At 36.7% G+C, this 22,459-nt stretch overlaps 1 protein-coding gene across 8 annotated transcripts in view; it reads right to left on the bottom strand.

Moving 5' to 3' along the window:
* The window catches only part of rfx3.L (regulatory factor X3 L homeolog), a 178,748-nt gene that overhangs the window by 106,936 nt on the left and 49,353 nt on the right, over window positions 1-22,459 (bottom strand). For 4 of the 8 annotated variants that reach the window (XM_018258400.2, XM_018258393.2, XM_018258425.2 and 1 more), the window contains exon 2: window positions 16,515-16,656. The exons of 2 other annotated variants lie outside the window; for them this stretch is intronic. In XM_018258400.2, coding sequence (XP_018113889.1) covers window positions 16,515-16,656 — 142 coding nt within the window. The remainder of the gene's footprint in view (window positions 1-16,514; window positions 16,657-22,459) is intronic. 2 more of the 8 variants (XM_041564092.1, XM_018258415.2) reach the window with 1 other exon arrangement.

Genomic DNA, 22,459 nt, shown 5'->3' with positions numbered 1-22,459 from the left:
GGAAATGGTTTCAGATAGTGTTTATGTACCTTTTCTACATAAAATGTTATGGCAAACTAGGCAACACTATGCCAACATCCTCTTTAAATCTGCGTGACCCATAAATGCATTCATAGACCTAGTTTGCAGCCATTGCAAAAGCCTGGACCTAGGTGTAGCAAGGATCCATAAAGAAGATAGACCCTGGTGCTTCTGCAGTAGTTTTGCAGGCTGGTGCAATTTATTGCAAACAGGAGCAGCCAGGGTGTCAGGCAGAAGATTATAATCACTTGGATGTGCCTAACATTTTAGAACCCACACAGTGATTATATCTTCTATGATTTTTCCTTCTCCTTTCAGTTTTGTTCTTTAATCCTAATTCATTTGAACTCTATACAAATCAGTAATACCAGTAGATTTAATATTAGCAGGCAAAGACAATGTTTATTCCCACTAAAAGCTGTATTTGGAGCTGTGTGATTTATGTAAAAAAAACTGTGCTGAAAATGTAACAGTTGTCGGATTATACAAGCACTCATTTCTACAAACACTCATACTTCAGACTCATTCCTTTATATGGTAATAGACTTTAAAAGGAGACATTATGTGTAAAAAATAAGAATGTACCAGTGCATTATACTCGTTTAGATATAGAAGAATTGTGCTTAAAGTGTTTCAGACTGATTTATTGAATATTTCTACAAAAACCCTAATAATCCTTCCCTTCCACTTCCTGCTTCGTGAATTCCCAGGCTGTGCAGGGGAGCCGGCGGCACTCAGCTCACTGCACTGTAGGACAGGAACCAATCAGCAGCTAGCAGTACCTGATAGGGAACTGATACCTGCCTTTGCTTGTGTGACTGCAGGGCTGTGCTTCTGGCAGGGACCATTAGGACATGCCCACCCCTCATTTGAAATAGGGACAGGGACCAGAGAACTTCTATGTGGATCTCAAATAAAGGGGCTAATTTCGAAGACAATATTAATTTTTAGCACCATATGAAAGCAACACCATATATTACTTATAACTGCCTACAACATTAGGGTTTTTTAATTTATCCTATATGTCTCCTTTAAGATCTTTATATATCTTCAGTACAGGGCACACTGGTTCCTATAATATTTATAGTTTAGAATAAGATATTAAATCTAAGAGTAGGGTCTCCAAACAGTAAGTGATTACTCACCACATAAAGGAAGAGGTCCCGGTGCACCACCCTGAGCCCTCAGCATGGGGAGCTGACTGCCTGCTCCAAAGAATTTTCAGCTTAAAATATATGTAATAACAATACTGTTACTATAACAATACTGTTAAACTATATAATCTTTTTATTGTAACAAATGGTAATAGATGAACTGCTACAACAGTTACAATATTATGGCTCAAAAATATGGCTATAAAATACATTTAGATGGTAAATGAATTGGTGTGCAAATAAAAGAAACTTTTACAACTTTAAAGCTTCAAAGCACTCTTTTTAGGTTTTTGTCTCAACCCATTTATCACATTTGTCGAGTGTGTGGGAAGGCATGTCAAGTTTGACAGTAAAATCTAACACATTTAATCAATTATCTACAATTAGACAAAAAAAACTGCAAATTCTCCCAATCCATTTGGAACAGATTATTAAAGCTATTGGATAAAGTGATGTGCATTGTAAAACTAGAACCGTTACACTACAATATACTATATATTTTGCCTACAGAGAGCCCTAGTCACAGTTAAAAGCAAACAGGCTGATATTGCAGGTTTTGTGCTGCCTTTATTAATGTGATGCTATCTCATAAGGGCACTAGCAATGCTTTTGATTATATATGTGAGGATCAGGCAGTGATACCTTTGTGGCTTATATCAAGTTCCACAGAGCAGAACAGCCTTGGAACATGGCAAGTGTTCTACTTCTGCCTTCAGAAATCTCACACAGGCTTAAAGTAATTAAATGCATTCACAACAAGTAATAAGTATCAAATGGACGTGCTGCTGACAAAGGCAATATCATGCTGACTCCAAACATATACTTACAAAGCAGCTGATTATTAAATATGTCACCGAATGAAAGCAAGCTTGCAATGAAAAATACAAATTTCATTTCAAAACAATGGTGCACACCAACACTTGGCAAGTTCTTGGGAAAAAAGTACTATAATTACTTTTGAATCAATAAACATTTTTCCTTCAGCCTTGGGCATTCCGGAGAAAAGTGATTACATTGACCCGCTTACCCTGTAGCTTGTAAAACTGCTAACCTGCATTTTTTGCAGAGATGATATTTGGCGTGCGTTTTGGGCAGCATCACATTTTTTAATCTCTTAGATAAAAAGCTTAACAGGTTCATGTTCTTCAGCCCAGGTACTTAGCTCTATCAGATAATCAATAAGGCCATTGCAGGACTGCAGAGTAATTGTATAATACCAACTTAAACGGAACACTAGCCTGCGTTTCAAATAGCAATCACAGATTCATTCAAAAGTTCACAGCCTCTGGGGTAGTCTCTACCCACATAATAAATTCTATCCTGTCTGACTGGAAGGCACAATCTAAAACTCACATGCCAGTGTACAGTATACGATTATGCTCATTTTAAAATCATTTGAATCATGCAAAGCTAATACACCGGGAGAATGTATTCAGAATGAACAATTATTATCGATGGAAAGTAGTTGCATTGTTGAAATTGTTAAAATGCTGTATGTGTGTGTGTATATATATATATATATATATATATGACAGATGTGTATGTGTATATATATATAGATGTGCAGGTCTTATAGGCAGCCTGTGATTGGATCACAAAGATTTCATACAAGAGCCCAATCCCTCTCTGCATTAATCTAATAACAATTCCTATTCATTAAAAAAAAAAAGTCAATATGGAAATTAAGACAGGTGATAGATGCTTAGGGGCATATTTATTAAAGGGCGCAGTGACTAACGCTGGCGAAAATTCACCAGCGTGACACCTATTTAACGGTCGCTGGCATAACTTCGCTAGCGAAGGAGATAGACTCTAGCAGGACTTCCTCAAAATTTAGTTGAAATTCAGTCCCAAAAAACGCTGGCGTCTTTTCTTTTTTTCAGGGTGATAGGATGCAAAAGAGCTTCCCCCCTACATTTCCTAACATATGGCACATAAAATATACACTGGGCTCATGTGTAATACAATATAACAACTCTATTTTTTTTATTAAGGTTTCCCGTGTAGTGTAATGTATTTGCTGCAACATATACGTCCATTCAACTTTAACTTCCCGCCGTATGCAAATTAGGCAACGATAGCGCAACTTTGCTTTGCTTGGCGCAGTAACGCTAGCGCAACTTTGCCAACATTCAGCGCCCTGGACGCAACTTCGGATTTTAGTGAATTAGCATTAGGCGAATCTACACCTGTCGAAGTGTTGCACTGTGAGCCAAGCCGTCTCTGGCAAATTTTCACCCCATAAATTTGCCCCATAGAATTATATTTCTATTTAGGCAGATAGATTAAAGGCAAGATTACAAAAAAACCCAAAACCAAATGCATTTTTTTTGCACAATTACAAATGGACTGTGAAATTAACTGACACCAAACAGGCTGCCAGTGAACATTATCCATACTGTCAGAGAGATCTAAAAATGCTTGATTGCTAATGGTTTAATTATGTTGAAACTTTACTAATATAGTGAATGTGGGAGATAATCCACATTTATCCGTCTACTATATTTTTCTACTGTATCCCAACCAGTGCATATGCTATAGTCCCACAATCTCTTCCCAGTTCAACAATACTTTAGGCCATGGTTAATGGGGGGAGTTCATTAAATCAAGGCAGTGTATGTGTACAAACGTATGTGGTAATGTGGTTTTTGGTGGAAGAAGGCTATGTATTCATTTAAAATCAATTTCAGGAAACCTGTATTTCCACGTGTTCTTTTTATTGCAATTGAAACGGATGAATAAAAAAGTAAGGTAAATAGTTACCCTTAGTACATTGGAACATTTTAACATTTGGCTTCTACACTAGAAAGAAGATATTCTAAATAACTTAGTTATTTAACATGTTTGCCCACATTTAGCATATAATAGCTATGTTAAGGATCTTAAACATAAAAGTTAGGTACATTGCAAACGTAGGTGCTAAAACACACAAATGCAGTTTCCGGTACCAACCACTGTAATCACCTATTAGATTTAAGTAATCTAGTTAACTTTTTTAACTAGAAAATTCACTCAAACCTTAGTAAATCTGCCCCTATGTGTTCTTACTTTTTTCTATCTTTTGGAGGGAAAAAGAGGAAACATACACTGAGAATTTAAATTTGGAATGGCTTGCTACTAGTGGGAAAATTCTCAGAGCTGGCTCTCGACTGTGCACCCAGTATTCTATTGAATCCGATGTTGGTAGACCCATTAAAATTAGAGATTGCGTAGAACTGTACTGCAAGTTGCACTGTCATTCAGTGCAGCAAACACTGTCTATTAGATGGTATGCATTAATGGCCCTATAGAAACAATTAGCAGATCAATACATCTTGTATTGGACAATTAAAAAAATATTGTTGGTAAGGAAGTTCTCATAGTGCTCACAGTATAGCTTGCGTCCACTACACAATACAATGATGATGATCTATATTTGACAGACACAGCTGAATCATGTGTGATTAAGAGAGGGGTAATATATATATGGGCTACTTTCAGGAAAAGGAGATAAGAAGAAAAAGGTAACGTTTACATGTTTATATGGTTACTGGAATATACCTACACTGTATATATTTAGCATTGCCATATTAACTCTGTTCTGTGATTTGGTTGTAAGCATAAAACACTTACTATAGCAAGCTTTGTTAAGGCACCGAGCAGACACTCTCCAGCTAAATGCATTCCTATAACACACAAGTCACAAAGCAAGCCTGGCTGTTCAGTACCTGACTGCTAAGCTTTGCCTTAGGACTCTTTCCTCTGTAAGACACAAATGTGCCTGACAATGTCCTCCTGTGGAAACATAGTTGGCAGCCAATATAGCAAATGTCAAATAACCACAGGATACAACTGAGATCTCAAACTCTGTTTGTGGAAATGGGAAAAAAAATGTATTTTAAACTTTTAGGAAAGAACGATTGTCTAAAGTTATGGATTTCTGAATAAGAAAAAACGGCAAGCGATATGTATTTGAGGCAGGGGGTTGGATACGAGTATTATTTTCTCAAAGAAAGGTGCACAAAGTAATGAATAGACACCTACTTAACACTACTGTGGTATAGTGGCTAAATAAAAGGGAAAAAGCTACAGCTAAAAGCTCTCACATTTTATCACTTCAGTTATTGGATTTTCATTACTGAGAAAATACAGCAGCTTTACCGCACGGTCGCAATCAATAAACTACATCAGCAGCTACATTTAGATCAAGTGGCAAATGTGCTGCCAGTTCAGATAAAACCCTTCATTGTTAACACAACTGACACTTGGCAAATAAACAGAAGCGGTACCAGAGGGTTGGGAATGGGCAGGGGCAGCCTTGGTTTAAACGCACATGTCTGGTTGGGGAGATGTGAGAAATCCAAAGGCCTAATTACAACCCAAGCGTATGAGGATTTTTCAAATGTTAACAAGGCAAACAATTTTCATTGAAATGCCTGTATAACAACATAATTCTGTTTAATTTTATTAAGTGACCTTAGTGAGCCCATTAAAATTATTAGCTGTTTTCATTACCCATTACTGCCCTTATTTTTTTTCTTGTCTGTCCAAATGAAAAGTGATCCCTCAGACATAAATAAATGTATACTAAACCTTTTTTTCATGTTGGAGCAGATTAACTGCAATGCATTATGGAACTTACTGGGAACAGAAGTATTTTCTATAGATCATGGAAAGCAAAAAAAAAACAATATCAAGTCCAAATATCAAGTCCGGCAAAACATTATTTCAAAGTTAAAAAATTATTTTTTATTTTGCATAAATATTAAAAAGTAGGCATACAGACAAATTGTTTTTGATGAAAAAAAACAAGACAGCAGTTCCAACAATTCGTTATATTCTGGTGATAAAGGGGTTAATTTGTGTGACAGGATATTATAAGAACACGTCTAGCAATGCTGAAAATATCACCCTGTAAATATATGTCAGTGTGATGTCAGAGTGATTCCATAATATTAGCAAGTCTATTATTCTGGATGCTGGCCTAGTGCTTGACAATTATTAAGGAAGGTTTGGCAAATGCCAGAAGGACCAGGGTGATTAAGGGCATTTAAATCCATCTTCATATCATTTTATTGTATTTTTCATAATATCATCTTAGGCCAATGCAGGTAAAATCTGTAACATTTGTAATTCTTTGGTTTGAATACATTGAACGGATGTATATTTTGCTGTGCATAGCAGTTCCTTTCTTTCCTGACATCTTTTGATGATCATTCTCATATCTACTTCCCCTCCCCAGGCAATGCCAACAGCAATCCTATGCATGTTCAGTGCCATAATAGTGTTAGAGCACATACATTAGTAGGGAACATGCAACTTTCTTCACACCGCGGTTACTTACACATGGTGAGCAGAATATGTCAGGCCCTGAATTTCTATTTTAGTCTATACAGTTTAAAACAACGTAGTTGTTTACGGTTTGCCAATGACGTAGTGAGTCTATAAAGATCCAGCACATGCAAATTTAATTTCTTATTATACCTCTTATTGTAAGAATGCACAAAAAATAAAATGTAGACATGTCACCCAGCCATAAGCAGTCTAAGCAGCTTTTTTCTTTACTTTAACGTCAGTGGAGCTGAAGGTAAGAGAATCGAATCTTCACCATTGGATAATCATGTCCCTATATCAGATCAACTATGGTATGGTTCTAAACGGTACTTTCCTCAATGGAAGTGCAGACAGATGCATTCCTGGACCATCAAATTAATAAATATACTTGGGGGCAGATTTATCAAGGGTCGAATTTCAAAGTACAAAAAAACTTCGAATGAAAAAACTTTGAATTAGAATATCGTATTTGAAGTTTTTTCAACAAACTTGGCAATCCTGTGGTCAAATAAAAATCAGTCGATCGAACGATTCGAACGATTTTAGCAAATCGATGGAAGGATTTTTATTCGATGTGTAAAGACTTAGAAAAATGTTGTAGGAGGTCCCCATAGGCTAACATAGCACTTCGGCAGGTGTAATTTGGCGAAGAATTGAAGTAAAAGTTTTTTTTAAAGAGACAGTACTTCGATTATCGAATGGTCGAATATTCAAACGATTTTTACTTCGAATCGAAGTCGAAGTAAATTTGAAGTCGTAGGATCCTATTCGATGGTTGAAGTATTCAAAAAATTACTTCGAAATTCGAACTTTTTTAACTTCGAAAATTCACTCGAACCTTAGTAAATCTGCCCCTAAGAGTCATCAGATGGGTTTGTTTTTCCTTTTGTCTGAACAAGGCTAGTGTAATCACATGAAAGCCAAATTGATCATTAGGAAGGCCCACAATGGGACCAATTATAATACAGTTCAGTGAAAATAACCAGGTTGCATAGAACAATAGGTTTAAGCCAGTTTAAAATTGTTTTATGATCTTAAACTGGCAATCAGATACTGTATCTATTGCTATTGGTACTAGTGCTCCCTAAAAATCCTAGCATACCTAAAAAATAAAGAAAAATAATGGGCTATATCAGCACCAAATCCACTATTTAAAGGAGAATTCGAACTGTGGGCAAAAAAACCTGTACCCCCCACTAGGGATGTAGCGAACTGCCGATTTGGTGTTCGCGAACGCCGTTCGCGAACACCGGCAAAAAATGCGAACGTTCGCGAACAGTTCGCGAACTTCGAACACCGCTAAAATCGTTCGATTCGAACGATCGAAGGATTTTAATCGTTCGATCGAAGGATTTTCATTCGAATCGAACGATCGAAGCCATTCGATCGAATGCTTTTCATTCGATCGAATGCTTACAATCGTTCGAACGAATGGAAATCGTTCGATTTTTAGCGGTCGAAGGAATTCGAATGGTCGAATGGTCGAACGATCGAACGCGAACTCAAAATTCGAACGTTCCCAAACGTTCGCGAACATTCGGCGGACGCGAACGGTCGAAGTTCGCGCGAACTAGTTTGCGGGCGAACAGTTCGCTACATCCCTACCCCCCACCTCACGTAGACCCACCTCCCTCCTCCCCACAGGCTAACTAACCCCTCCGGGGAAATGCCCCATACTCCATACTTACCCCTCGTTGCAGATTTTTCCAGCAAAGTTCCACATATCCATCTTCTGCGTCCCCTGTAAGCTGACTGGGAGATCATGCGCAGTTGGAGCAGTCTAGCGAATTGTGGCAACTGCGCATGCGCGGAATTACATGGAAATTGACGATCTCCCACTCAGCTTACCTAGGATGCGGAAGATAGATGCGTGGAACTTCGCTGGCAGAATCTGTGACGAGGGGTAAATATGGAGTATGGGGCATTTCCCCGGGGGTAGTTAGCCTGGGGGGAGGAGGAAGGGGGGTCTACATGGGGTGGGGATACGGGTTTTTTTACCCACAGGTTGAATTCTCCTTTAAGGATTCAGCTGAATCCTTAATCCTTTGTGAAAAATTTGCCTGAATCCCATACCGAATCCAAACCCTAATGTCCATATGTAAATTAGAGGGAAGAGAATCTCACGCACAGGGCATGGTTAAGAAATATTTGAATTCCATGTTTGTGTCATGAAAAGTCACGTTTTCCGAATCCTACTGAAAAGGATGAATCTTTGCTAAATCCCTAACCGAATCCTGGATTCGGTGCATCGCTAAAAAAATTTCATTATCAAATTTTCATTTACTTATTTAATTAATCAAATCCAGTACACCCACTCATTTCCACAAACACATAGACAATCTGTCATTTATGCACATAATACATTTAAATAATTACTCATATCTTGTTTTCGATATCCTACTGCATATTACAGAATTTGTCTTTAACAAAGACATAATTATGCAACTTCGCATGAGTCATTAAGCAACAAATAGCCTTTTGCACACATGCTTTTGATCCTTCAGATCGCCTGACAATACAGGTGATCTAAATCTAGCCAACCCTAAAATTAAGAATTCTGAGATACTAACATGGGTCTCTTTCTGATTATATTTAACAGTGCACTAGAAAACACCAAAGTTGACACCTTGGTGCCTGGAGCACATTAAGACTATTTGAAATGTTTCCAAGTGCACACTCTGCAGTTTTCAAATATATGAAAATATCGATGATTCCAGCACTACTGAATTTTTTATCCTTTCCAATCTTAGAGAACTCAGCCCTTTTAAATTTAATCCAGAGTAATGTATTTGGGAAAATAATTAGTCCCTTGCTTTCAAAACTGCCCGGATTTAAAATGCTTAACTATTAAAGGAATTGTTCATTATGAAAATAAAAACTAGCAAAATAAAAAATGTTCCTAATATAGTAACTTAGCCAAAAATTTAATGTATAGCGGCTGGAGTGTGAGGATGTCTAACATAATAGCCCGAACACTACTTCCTGCTTTGCTCTCTAACTCTGAGTTAGTCAGCGACTATAAAGGGGGACACATGGGACATAACTGTTCAGTGAGTTTGCAACTGATCCTCAGCATTCAGATCAGATTCAAAAGCAACAGTTATGACCCATGTGGCCCAGCCTCAAGTCACTGTTTGTTACTGCTTGGTAACCAATCAGTGAAAACCAAGAGAGTTGTAGTGTTCAGTTCTGTTAGACATCCAGTCAGCCTTTATGCATTACATTTTTGGCTAACTAACTATATTAGAAAAAAAATTTATTTTGCACTCCATATCTATTTAATCAGTTTTTATTTTTACACTTAACTGTTCCTTTAAAATCATGGCAGGGGACTATTATCATGTCATCACCCTTGCAGGATGTCCAAATGGTTCACATGTTGGAAGTAGGTCCTAGTTACTGGAATGTCCTGGTTTTCTATTTCAGAGGAGCAACTTTGAAATACATGAAGTAGTTGTACAGTTGGCCTGAAAGTGTCCAAACAATGAGCAAATTCTGTTCATATGTAGCCAGTTCAGCAGTGTGCAGTCTTATATTCGAGATGAGCTTATTACAATCTCATAGGTAAAACACAATGATCTGCCCAATCACAAGGGAATAGCATCACTAAACAAGACAGGATTACATAGCTGCCCACTGGCGCCCAAATAATTTAAGACATTTGGGTGCCTGATATGATAAAATGGGTTATGCGTAGGGACGACTGATATTCCCAGATATTCCAATCACTGACCCTATAACCTTTAGCTTGAGTATCAAGGTACAGCAGACTGAAGCTATAACCTCATTCTCTTTTTTTGGCAGATTTGTAGGAGGGGATCCTTTTGGCTTATTGCAGAGGAATTAGAAGCACATTAATTTTTTTATTTCATATAGTTATGGTAATTGAAATGAAACCCACATGCAAAAAACTCCAAAGGCTGGACTCTTTTGCAAATCTGAGACATTTTGAGAGTGAATCAGTTATAAAGCCATCTGATGGGGGATGCATGATTACTTGCAGGGCTTTATGTAAGGAAGTTCTGTATAGATTTCTGAGGCATCTGCGTCATTCAACCACATATTATTCATGCAACAAAGTGTATCTTACTTTGGAGCACTGCATACGTTTCTTATTCCCACTAAATTGCCCAAAACAAAACAAAATGTTTCATTTATTGCAGGTGTGTAACCCCATCCCCAAAGATTTTACCATTCATGTTAGTGATTTTAGTTCTTTGCAAAAATACAAGCCTATGTACTACACCCAGGGGACAGACCAACCTGCAGTATCAGCTTGTTCAATGGTGTAAAATCAATGGTTATCTCAGTAAACAATGGGAAAAGCCATTGATTATACTTATCTGGGAAGTTCTTGTTAAATCAGCTTTTAAAGAGATCTGCAAGGATTGAAAGTGTACAGTGTACCGTAGATGTTGGATTTTATAGGACAACCATGTTTGTGTTTCTTTTCATTGCTTTTAAGTACTCTTCTTTTTTTACACTTCCTACACCATACCCTAAATATAAAATAACATAAGTTTCTTCATTTTAGTCTTGCACAAACGCTAAACATACAGGGATTTGTTACTTGGATAAATTACTTATTCAGCAGGTTGTAACTGTGACAATGATGCTGCGAAATTGGAGCTATTGAGTTAATAGCATGCAAAGTGACCCTGAACTTTTTCCTGCCCAATTAAGTCTTTCCTATTTCCTAATTCCATTCCCTTAAAAAATGAAATTCCATGTCCAAACTTTATTGTATTTCCCACATATATGTATGAAAATGTCCTTGGGCAAAGGCCCCCCCCCACACACACAAAAAAAACTGTGATATTTATTTTACAAGTAAAACCTATAACTGCACTTAAAAGATGGATGTATTTTATGCAGCTAGTGAAGCTAAACACTTGCCATCTAAATTTGCCAGGAGCAAAAAGTGAATAGGGATAGTGGAAGTGACAGTGATTTTTCTACTACAGTAACTTTGCAAAAAAACACCTCCACCTCCTGACCTTTCATATTAATCAGGTGCTAGATCTTTACAACACATTATTACCCATGAATTAGAGTCCTGCAGTGGGTCGGGTACCCGCAGGTACCCGTAAAAACTTGCGGTACCCTGCGGGTTGCGGGTAGAAGTTCAGGGTGCTGGTAAAGACGCGGGTCGGCGGTTCTGCGGGTTTGCGGGTCGCGAGTCTTCTCAATAGCGATTTTTACTGCTTTTTTCTGATCACGCCTACTTCTGATGATGTAACTTCCGGTTTACAACTACAGCACTTCCTGATTCTTGATGGTCAGCGGGTAGTGGGTCCGGGTTGCGGATAAGGTACTTGCGGGGCGGGTAGTGGGTCCCAGCGGGTAAGAATGCGGGTTGCGGGTACGGGTCGGGTACTGGTTCCAAAAAATGGACCCGCACAGGACTCTAGCATGAATAATCTGCCATGCAAACATTTTTTGTGTGTAACAGAGGAAATGTCTATGCATTGTTTTATGTATTTCTCTTTGTTTCTCTCAGATATTTGCTTTTGGCATTCTACCTACAGCATGACGGAACCAGAGATAATCGCTGATTGGCTGTTGTGGGTTACTGCTTTATGAGGTTGTAGGCGTGTATGGGCTAAAGTAGAAATAAACCCCTCTAAATAGATTTTAATCCAGAGGAAAAAGGTTGCAAGAAGGAAGTGAACAGAAGTGACCATCAACCCATTTAATGTGATTATGCAGGGGGCAAGGGGCTAGGCAGAAGAGTCAGAGGTTAAAAATGCATTGGGGCAGTTTAGTTCTCCTTTAGATACTACAACAAAATTGCTGCCTTATATCAACTTTGAATGCACAGGCATACGTTTTGAATAAAGATAATTATTGGATGCCTAAATATTATGAAGAAAGGTTCACAAATCTCTGAGTGAAACTGGCACATCTTGCTAGAAATACCACATTTCTACTTCCGTAATTGCAGTCTAATAATCCATTTTCTACCTCATCCGGCCATAAATAAAACTTATTCTATTTTTTACCAGCAAACAAAATCTGTACCTAAAGCTATTACAGCAGTATTACATGTTTTAAACTAGCAAATTAAAACAACAGGATAAAATCAAACTGATTCTTTCATTTAAGAATATATTTATATCTGTTTGCTCCCATCAGTTTTCCTTTAAAATGTTACCAGAGTATAAAAAAGGATAAAATATGTATTTCTTAATTCTGTGATTCTATATGCATCATTTAAATGATTACCATGGAAACGCACTTCTACCAATTCACAGAGAAAAACTTTCAGAAATAAATAAAATACATCACTGGAGATTGAGGAAAAAAATACTCCATAATCCTTTATCCAGTTTTTATTCATTTTGTTTTGCACTGGCACGGGGGTGTTTTGCCCACTACAGTTATGGGATCCATTATCCAGAAAACCTAAATTACGGGAAGGCCATCTCCCATAGACCCCATTATAGCTCAATAATCCCAATTAATAACTAAGATATAATTAACCCTTATTGGAAGCAAAATAATCCTATTGGTTATTATTGCAGTAACCCCTTGTTTGTTACTACAAATTTATTGTTTTGCTGTACAGTGCTTTGCCCTCAAGGAGCGCTATACAAATAAAAATATACAAATGATTTTCTGGTAGACTTGAGGGGTTATTTACTAAACTCCAAATGCAAAAATCACGAAAAATTTGTGATTTTTTTAATAAAATCACAAATTTTTCGGAATTTATTAAACCCCGAGGATGTAAAAGTCAGAATCTGAAAATCCGGCATCTCAGACCTGTCAAGGTTGCATATAAGTCAATGGGAGAGGGCCCAATGATTTTTTATGTTCTATGAGTTTTGGGCAATACCCCGAAGTTTTCTGAGTTTCCGGGTGAAAATCACGGAAAAAAACCCTGAAAATCGGATGAAAAGGTCAGAAAAATTCATGAAAATCTGATTTTTTTCCCGCAATGCAAATTTTCGGGAAAATGTAATAATAAATAAGTGTTAAAAACCCGAGCGGATTTGATCTGAGTTTGTAGCAGAAAATAATGATATAAAATTCGGACTTTGATACCATACCTTGAGGTATGAAAATTATGGAAAGATCCATTATTTGTAAAACCCCAGGTTCTACATGTACAGGTCTCATACATGTACTGCCTTCACCATTAGTCCATACTAAAACTGTCCAAAAACGTATAGAAATTCAAAGTGAAACAGACACAGTAAATGGGGCTGGTCAAAGCCAGAAAAGACAAACCATGCAGGTATTGGGTATTTATTGAGCACATTTTCTTCAATGTTATATACCCTTTGTGCCTTATGTCACATACAGCTGCATCTCAGTTGTTCTTTAACCTTAAAATCAACTGTGTAATATAAACAACAAGAACTGGGACCCTGTTAATAACCTTACTGGATGCTCAGTAAAGGGGAGACTACCCACCACACTTTTTGTTAGCACCTTTGACCTTTAAGTGCACTTATCTAATGTACTCCTTGCCTAAACATTGGACATTACCATGAGGTCCCAAGCAATTTATAATGTGATAAGAACAATTTCTCTCATAACCGAGTTGGTTACCTAAGTGAAATTAAAACAAGTTACAAATTTACCAAGCATCCTACTAATAATATATAGATTCATAGAAGTATGGATACAAAATAAACTGGAGCAGATATATTTATAAAACTACACTGACAAAACAACATGTGGCTCTTTTCTTAACATTTCTTTAAAAAATGTTTTATTTATTTATTTCAAATTAATGTCATGAGAGAGCTTAGCTCATAAAATGTGCTTAGAGCAGTTTTCCTTTGACCTTTACAAGGTATGATTTATTTGATCCAGAGACTTACATTTATTAAAGCAGTTTTCTTTTGGTGATTATGCATTTGCTGCTTTTAGCCTGTGCAGTACAGTGTTATTAGGCTTAAGGCACATGCGGATATTGGCTTCAAGGGCTTCTCCTCTGACAAGTCACGGTAACTAACAAAAATACATTTAATAGTTTCCAAAGGAATACCAAGATAAAGGCATCTTAGACTGGTATCTGAATTTCTGGGTTGGAAGACAGGCTTTGCACAGACTATTTTGCACAGTATTTTTTTAGACGTTTGTTGCCTTGACTCAAGTCTTAAACAGTGACCACACAGTCACATAGCCATTTAACACTGGGCAAATCTGTACTAGCACAGTAATCCATAGCAGCCAATTAGACGTCATTATTTTTCCTGCAGTAGACTGATTAAAGCTAATCGCCGAATACCTTCTTCTAAAGCGAGCTAAAAACAAGATAAGATACACTTGTTTGGTTAGTGGTTGGCCATAAAGGCTTACTGTATCTGTTTGGTCCAAAAGCCACCCATCAAATCATAGCCTGTGCAAACCCATCAGGAGGAAGACTATACCAACAGCCCCATATGGTCTTCTCTGACCACATTCTAGATTTTGGCCACATAAATAGGCATAGCTTAGCACGGACTTCAGATCGTGTATGGTCAGTAAAAAAACAAACAAAAGCTTTACCTAAAGCAGATATAGAACTTGGCACAACAATATGTCATTTAGATGTGTAAATGTAACATTTTTGATTTCTGCTAAAGAAGGCAAAATCAGTAAATCTGGCCAGTTTCGACCTTATTAAGGCACCCTGGGCTGTCCTTTGATATTAATATTAAATTGAATCACTGACCTGCAATCCCACCATACTGCAGCCAACTTCTCTGTCCCTATTTAGAAGGTGCATAATGCTGGAACAGATAAGGAGCTGATAAGGACTGAAGCACCTCTAACAACCCACTTGCCCATTATACTGGCAAACCAAAAGATCAACTTTTCTGAGTAGTGAATTCAGACAACGTTAAACTCTTAGGCCAGGGCCACACAATAGCAGACTGCTGCCTGCGTTTCTCCACAGGTGGAGAATCCACAACCCCTCCGCGATTCCGCTCCTGGTCTGCCTGCACCCGGAAGCATTATTGAAAAGGGGGCGCAGCAGGGCAGCAGATTCTCCGGACCAAACCTTAGCAGAAAACAACAGTCAGTCGATATATGGTTGAATTTATAACTTTGGTGATATGGTGGCAATAATATCTAAATTCTCAATATACTGTTAGCTTGAAAATAAACACAAAGGGTTATCATAATAAAAGATAACATATGAAATAATAAGACTGCAGTACAAATAAAAACATGAAATGAATTGGCAAATACTCAAAAAATGGCACATACACATGGAACACTGAAGACATAACTCAATGACATCAAATAGGCAACAGTGTATATATGTGTATATATATATATATATATATATACACACACATATATATATATATATATATATATATATATATATATATATATATATATATATATATATATATATATATATATATATATATATAAAGTAAATGCTAACTACTTTTTAAATGCTAACTAGTTTTACCCACACATACAGCAGAAATTCAGGGCTTTGTGACTGCTTTCTAAAAATGATCAGCTAGTTTTATTCCCCTGATCTTTGATTACAGATTTAGTTCCCTGGATTTTTTTTCTAAAATATCCCCAGCTGCTATACATTTCTCCGATTTTAGCACTGAATGGTTAAAATGTTATGGTAAAATGTTTAAGGTAAATGTTTAAGGTACAAAAAAAAAAAAGTGCAACTAAGTAGCAGTATCTATAGCCGTAATAACTATATGTATGAGGAATCTAATGTTTGGTTGTGCTTTGATTTTCAGTAATTATGAAAATAAAACTATTTTTAATTTCTCAAACTCTGGAGTGATAGAACAGTATACAGTCTAATTATAATGCACATTTGGTCTAAATAGCAATAATGTGCCTAAAAAGCACTGCGGCCTCTTAATAGGGCTTCCAACATAAGCAGAACTTGTTCCCACACTAATACTAGCAATATTATGGTTGGCATTAAGAAAAGAAATTGGGCACTGCTTGGAAAAAGCATTATTTATAGGACCATGCAGTGTTCTATTTACATGGTACTCATCAGTACTGTCAACTGTATTATATAACTAGCAAACCACTTACTCCCCACTTCACATCTTTCCAACCCTTTCCTCAAAAAGAACATGTCACCTCCATGCTGCATCCAGCTTCTGTGAGTCTCGATTGCATGGTCTTGGCATGTTCCTGTTGCTGTAACTTCATCTAGATTGCTTTTCAGCCGCATCTAAAAGTACCAGAGTTGTACGGGAGAGGGATGAGTCACCAATGGAATCATGCAATATAGAGAAAAAATATATAAACCACAATGTATATTTGCCCTTCAATTTAACATTCTTGCATGCAGTTTTGATTCTGAGTAGATTTTAATTTGTTAGAGGTTGAGAAAATTAGAAATCATCTTGATATGTTAATTTTCTTTCACATATAAATGCATTCATAGAAAAAATCTGATATATGTATATTTCAAAATGTAGCCATTTACAGTATATAAGACAAGAGCTCTTCTAGCTTATTTTCCCTTCTGCAGTTGAAATGATAGACAATGCAACTGTTCTATAGCCTGTATATAAGGGTTTACTCTTGGCAAGAGTAAGGGTTTACTCCAAGTCATACATAAATGTGATGTTTTTTAAAAAGATATCATCAAAAATTTAATTAACTGGATAATCCCAACAACATACATGCCAAAAGAAAAAAATGTGCATTTTCCTAAGCATAGAAACTTTGTTAGTTATGTATTAAATTATTCAAATAAATTTGCATTTCCAAACATTCTCATAAATAACATTTCCTTTTCTTTTAATTAAAGGACAACGCCACAGTATACTATGGTGTTTCCCCATGTGATAGACTTCCTTCTGCTGTCCTCGGTCACTTAATAATTTTTTGTATTAGTGCCTCCTTTACGTTGCCATTGAGTAAAGTAGTTCTCCGCTACTTTAATATATGTGGCCATGTTTATTCCTCAATGTTACCAATATGGCGGATGTGATTTTTGTGTGCATGCACACTATAACACTGTCATTCTGTCTCATGGGCTGTAATCACCGAAGTTCCTTACTCAGAATGACGTGTCTCTATAGGAACTGGAAGAGCTGTTTCCTATTGGCTGTAATGCTTTGGAAGGAGGGCATTAAGGGAATTAAGCTGGCCATAGATACTAAAAGTATGTACAATTTTCGGACAGTGTGTGGAGTGTCCTGACATTTTTAATACCATGTCGATTGCTCATTCGTCAATGGGACAGGTTAAAAGACTTATATAGACTAACGATAATATCTCTGCATGTATAGCCTATCTGACTATATCAATGGGAGATTGTATCTACTCTTTGTCATACGATTGCTGTCTGTCCCTTAATGGCCTGAGAATCATGTGATTTGTTCTCTTTATGTCTTTATATTAATCTAAATGGTTAGTTGCAAGTTGGAAGATTGGAACGGACGTTCGTTCATCCAATATAGCCTAATAATCTGCACATCTATGGCCAGCTTTACTCGTGAGGTGCATGCTCTGGTCTTGGTCTGAGTCTCAGAGCGCAGCTTTATGGGAAAGTGCGATGGGACAATTCTGCGCTTTTTTTGGATGAATGGAAGTACTGCTTGAAAATGGATACAATGTGATTCCAGAGCACTGCAGAATGTATTAAAGTAAGGCTTTCATGAAAGACTGCATGTATACTGGGCTTTTCTTGTCCTTTAAAATGAAATTTTGCAAATATTTCTAAAATATTTATATGAAATTGCAATCATTATTAATATTTTAACCTGTTTAAACCTGTAATAGCTATGTCAAACACACAGGAGCAAATAATATGCCATATTCAGTCTCCCAAAGATTATAAAGATGAGACCAACTGATAGGTTCATATTAATACGTATTTAAATATCTTTTAAAATACATTCTTTAATTTTTGTAAGTAACCAGTATACATGGGACAATGTTAAGATTATAAATTAACTTCAGTCATTGGAAGTCAGTGCTATGTCACATAATAAGCTATCTACCAAAACATTTTCCCTTACCTCTATTCTGCCAGTGTCACCAGCATAATTAGTAAGGTTAAGTTAATTATACAGAGGGATTACAGGCAACGGAGATTCCACAGTGAAAGGTAACAAATAATGAAGCTGTTTATCATTTCCACTGTTAAATACATCAAATAAAAAAACTCTCACATACAATATTACACTGTATTTTTGGGCTCATGTTTAAAATATTTGTACAGCCCATTTATTGTCAATGACTAAAGGCAAATTCATGTACAGTATCTGGTAGAATGAAGAGCTCGGGAATGCAAGGTTGTCAATGCATGGACTCTCTCTCTCTTTCTGCTTGTTTTGTTGTAAATATATACTGACAAGAAATTCTTTTATCAACACATTATTTTTAATGGCCCCGGAGCAAAAGGTGAGCACTAATCATAATTCACATTCTTCTTTTCTAACTGGCTGTCAGTAAAATTGCTAACAGCTAGCCACACTTCAAACATGTAAACCTTTTTAAATGCCAAACCTTGTCCTTTCTATTGCTACTTTTAATAAAAAAGCTTAGATGTTTTTCTGTGAAATCTAAATGTATTTGGGTTAAGGAAGGAAAACATAATTTGGGTTTATGATTCAAACCGTCAGTACACAACCTTTAATACTATAAAGAAAACACAGACGCAATAACCAAACTCTGTTAAAGAATAATATACAAGTATTGTAAGGCATAAAGCATATGTCAAAAACACACCTTAATGAATACATTACAACAGTAGACAGAATATACACACATACCCCTTATATATAAGTTTTACACCCTTATGGTTTTGACCCGTACAGCCTGGTTTTCAGAAGGGCTGCCCGGGTCTAAACTGCCTGCCTGGTTTTCCAAATTAGGAGAACCGGGTAGGATTCCCCTAGATTGATGTGGCGACCGGCCAATCGACGATCACCACATAATGGCCCCTCATCACTCTGCCCTATGGCATCACAGTCACCTCCCCGTGACGTCAGTTCCCACCACCCGTCTGGAATGGGGGACAGGAAAAGGTGGCAACCCGATTTATATGCCAGCCATGTGGCAACTCTAGCGCATAGGCAATTTAAACCAGTCTAAGAAGATTGCTAGTAGTAGTAATACTGACAAATACTAATAAATTATGAACATGTCAGTATCACTTTTAAAACCCATTTAGTCTGATTAAAAAGTTGTATTTATTTCTTTGGCAGGCACAGTAGTCAGTAAACACAGCCCTATTTTCATTCTCCTGCCTAAGACTCCCTCATGTCCCTGTAGAAGCAATCTGCTCCAAGGTATTGTAGTTTATCTAGAAGGGATTAATAATGCTGAGAGAACTTCTATCAATGATGTCTGGAGCCTTTGCAGCAATATTATTTTCTAGGAATTAAGCAGAGTGTATATTACGGTTTGGTTTTGTTCAGCACACAGTCTTGAATTGTGTCAGTTATTTCACTCACTAGATAGTGAGAAGTCAGATAACTATAAAAACTTATTAGAAAGACCTTTTAAGCAAAGTTTAGCTTGAACAAGACAATTTTGGTCTAATAAGCCTTCTCAGGAATTTAAAATTAACCAATACTATCAAAACAGTTATTACAATTGCTTTGTAAATGGTTTTGTTTACTGTATTGTGTGGCCTGACGACTCATTACGTTTAAGCACAAATTGCTATTAAAAACAATAGGCATTAGGGGTAATATTAGAAAAGGTGCAAGCCTGTTGCTATTTGGTTCTACACTTATGCAAACTATGCACCTTGTATTCCATTCTACCATTATGATTCAGTACCATGATTGAGTGACCACGTCTTATGTTTAGAAATTAAACCCAAACCATCTAATTTACAGGATACATAATTATATATTACCACTCTTGTACATACAATATCAATGAAAAGAAAATAAATCACTACTATGGTCAGTTACAAACTATCACAAGCTGATGTACAAGGATCTTAACAATACTAAGTTAAAACTGTACCCCAAACCATCCTGGAAGGCATTATATGTTTTAATATTCAGTAGGTAATATAATAACAGGTGCACATTCTGTTGCAGGTCTAGTAACCCACAGCAAACAGTGGGAGGCCCATTTATCAACATTCGAAATTAAGTGATTTTAGAGGTTTTTAAAACTACGATTAAACTCTCTCTAAAATCACAAATGTAGTTTATTAAAGGGATTCTGTCATGATTGTTTTGGTGTAGTTTTTATTACAACACTGTTTACACTGCAAATAATTTACTCTACCACTTAACCCTACACTTAACTAAGTGTAGGCTTTTTTAAGCTGTACTATTGCTGTGTGCAGGCAGCCATCTCAGGTCATTTTGCCTGGTCATGTGCTTTCAGAAAGAGACAGTGCTGCACTATGGAACTGCTTTCTAGCAGGCTATTATTTCTCCTAAACAATGTAACTGAAGAAGTCGCAGTGGGACATGGAGATTTACTATTGAGTGCTTTTCTTATATCTACCAGGGAGCTGTTATTTTGTGTTAGGTAGCTGCTATATGGTTACCTTCCTATTGTTCTGTTGATGGGCTGCTGGGGGCCAAGGGAGGACGGAGATATCACTCCAACTTCCATTGCAGCAGTAAAGAGTGACTGAGGTTTATCAGAGCATTAGTCACATGACTAGAGGGCACCTGGGAAACTGACCATATGTCTAGCCTCATGTCAGAGGTCAAAATTAAACATTAAAAAATCTGTTTGTTCTTTTGAAAAAGGGATTTCAGAGCAGAAATCTGCTGGAGCAGCACTATTTACTGATGCCTTTTGAAAAAACATGTTTTCCCATGACAGTATCCCTTTTAATTTTGTATTCAAATTTTTGGTTATTTTTAAACTTTATAAATCTAAAATTTTAGAGAAATTTCAAAGAAAAAAATGTTTAGAGAAAACATTTTTGCTAAAAAAATAAAAATTTAAATGTTAGTAAATGGGCCCCTTAATGTGTAGCCCTGAATGGTTGTTATTTTGGTTGTAAGGGGTTGCTAGAAGATGTCACCCAAAGGTGGAAATTGAGCAGTCTTCTTAATGGCCAAAGTTCTATTGTTTCTTTGCTACACTAAACAAGAAATAAAAAATGAAATCTCCAATTTTTGTGTCACTCAACAAATTGAATTTATATTTTAACAAAATCCATAGTTTGTTTACTGCTCCTTTCTTTGGACCGAATATGGAATAAGCATTGCTGCAAATCTAATACAACCATGCACCAAACCTAAGGTCTGTGCAAATGGAAACGTAATTATGTCTTTATATTTCATCAAACAAAATACACTCTTTAGACTTCTACTACGCTATCACAGAAGTAAAACATAATTAGCCAGTAGCACCTGTACCAGTGCTGGATATAATTGACCTAATACTACCAATAGCAGTAAAGGTGCTAATTATCCTATGCTAGCAATGACAGGAAATGTGCTAATTAGCCTGTATCTAAAACTACAAGTTTAATTAGCCTAGTACTACCTCTCTCAGTGCAATGGGTTAGCCATATATTACCTGAAGGTAAAATATATAATAATGAAAGTAATGACATAATAACTATTCTAAATATCATAACTATTTATAATTATACATGCACAGCTGCTACAATGTTTCTAGCATACAAATGATTTGTTTGTCATTTTACAGAAATAATCCTTAAGGTCTGTGAGCACTTTGAGATATGTAATATTTGAGCAGTACAAACATTCGGCATGATTTACTGTATTTTTAGCCACAATGCGATGTTATTCTTGATAATATCCGCTCACCATAATCAGGCACAAATTACCACACCACATAGATGTGGTGCCTGTTTTCCAATACCTGTACTGACTTCACATTTGTTGACTCTTTTAACTGCCCATTATACAGATTTTCCCAACCTTACCTGTTCCCCAGTGCTCTTCAGACTTCACTTCTCAGTTTGGAGGTCAGAGGCCCTGACTTAGACTTGGTGGCCTGGAAGCTGGAAATGCCCCCAAGAATTTATTATACAATCAACTTTTGTAGATGACATAATTTTCATT

The sequence above is a fragment of the Xenopus laevis genome, chromosome 1L, assembly GCF_017654675.1.
Source record: "Xenopus laevis strain J_2021 chromosome 1L, Xenopus_laevis_v10.1, whole genome shotgun sequence".
NCBI lineage: Eukaryota > Metazoa > Chordata > Amphibia > Anura > Pipidae > Xenopus > Xenopus laevis.
The sequence above is the reverse complement of the archived record's forward strand: the minus strand, read 5'-3'. Positions and strand labels throughout refer to the sequence as shown.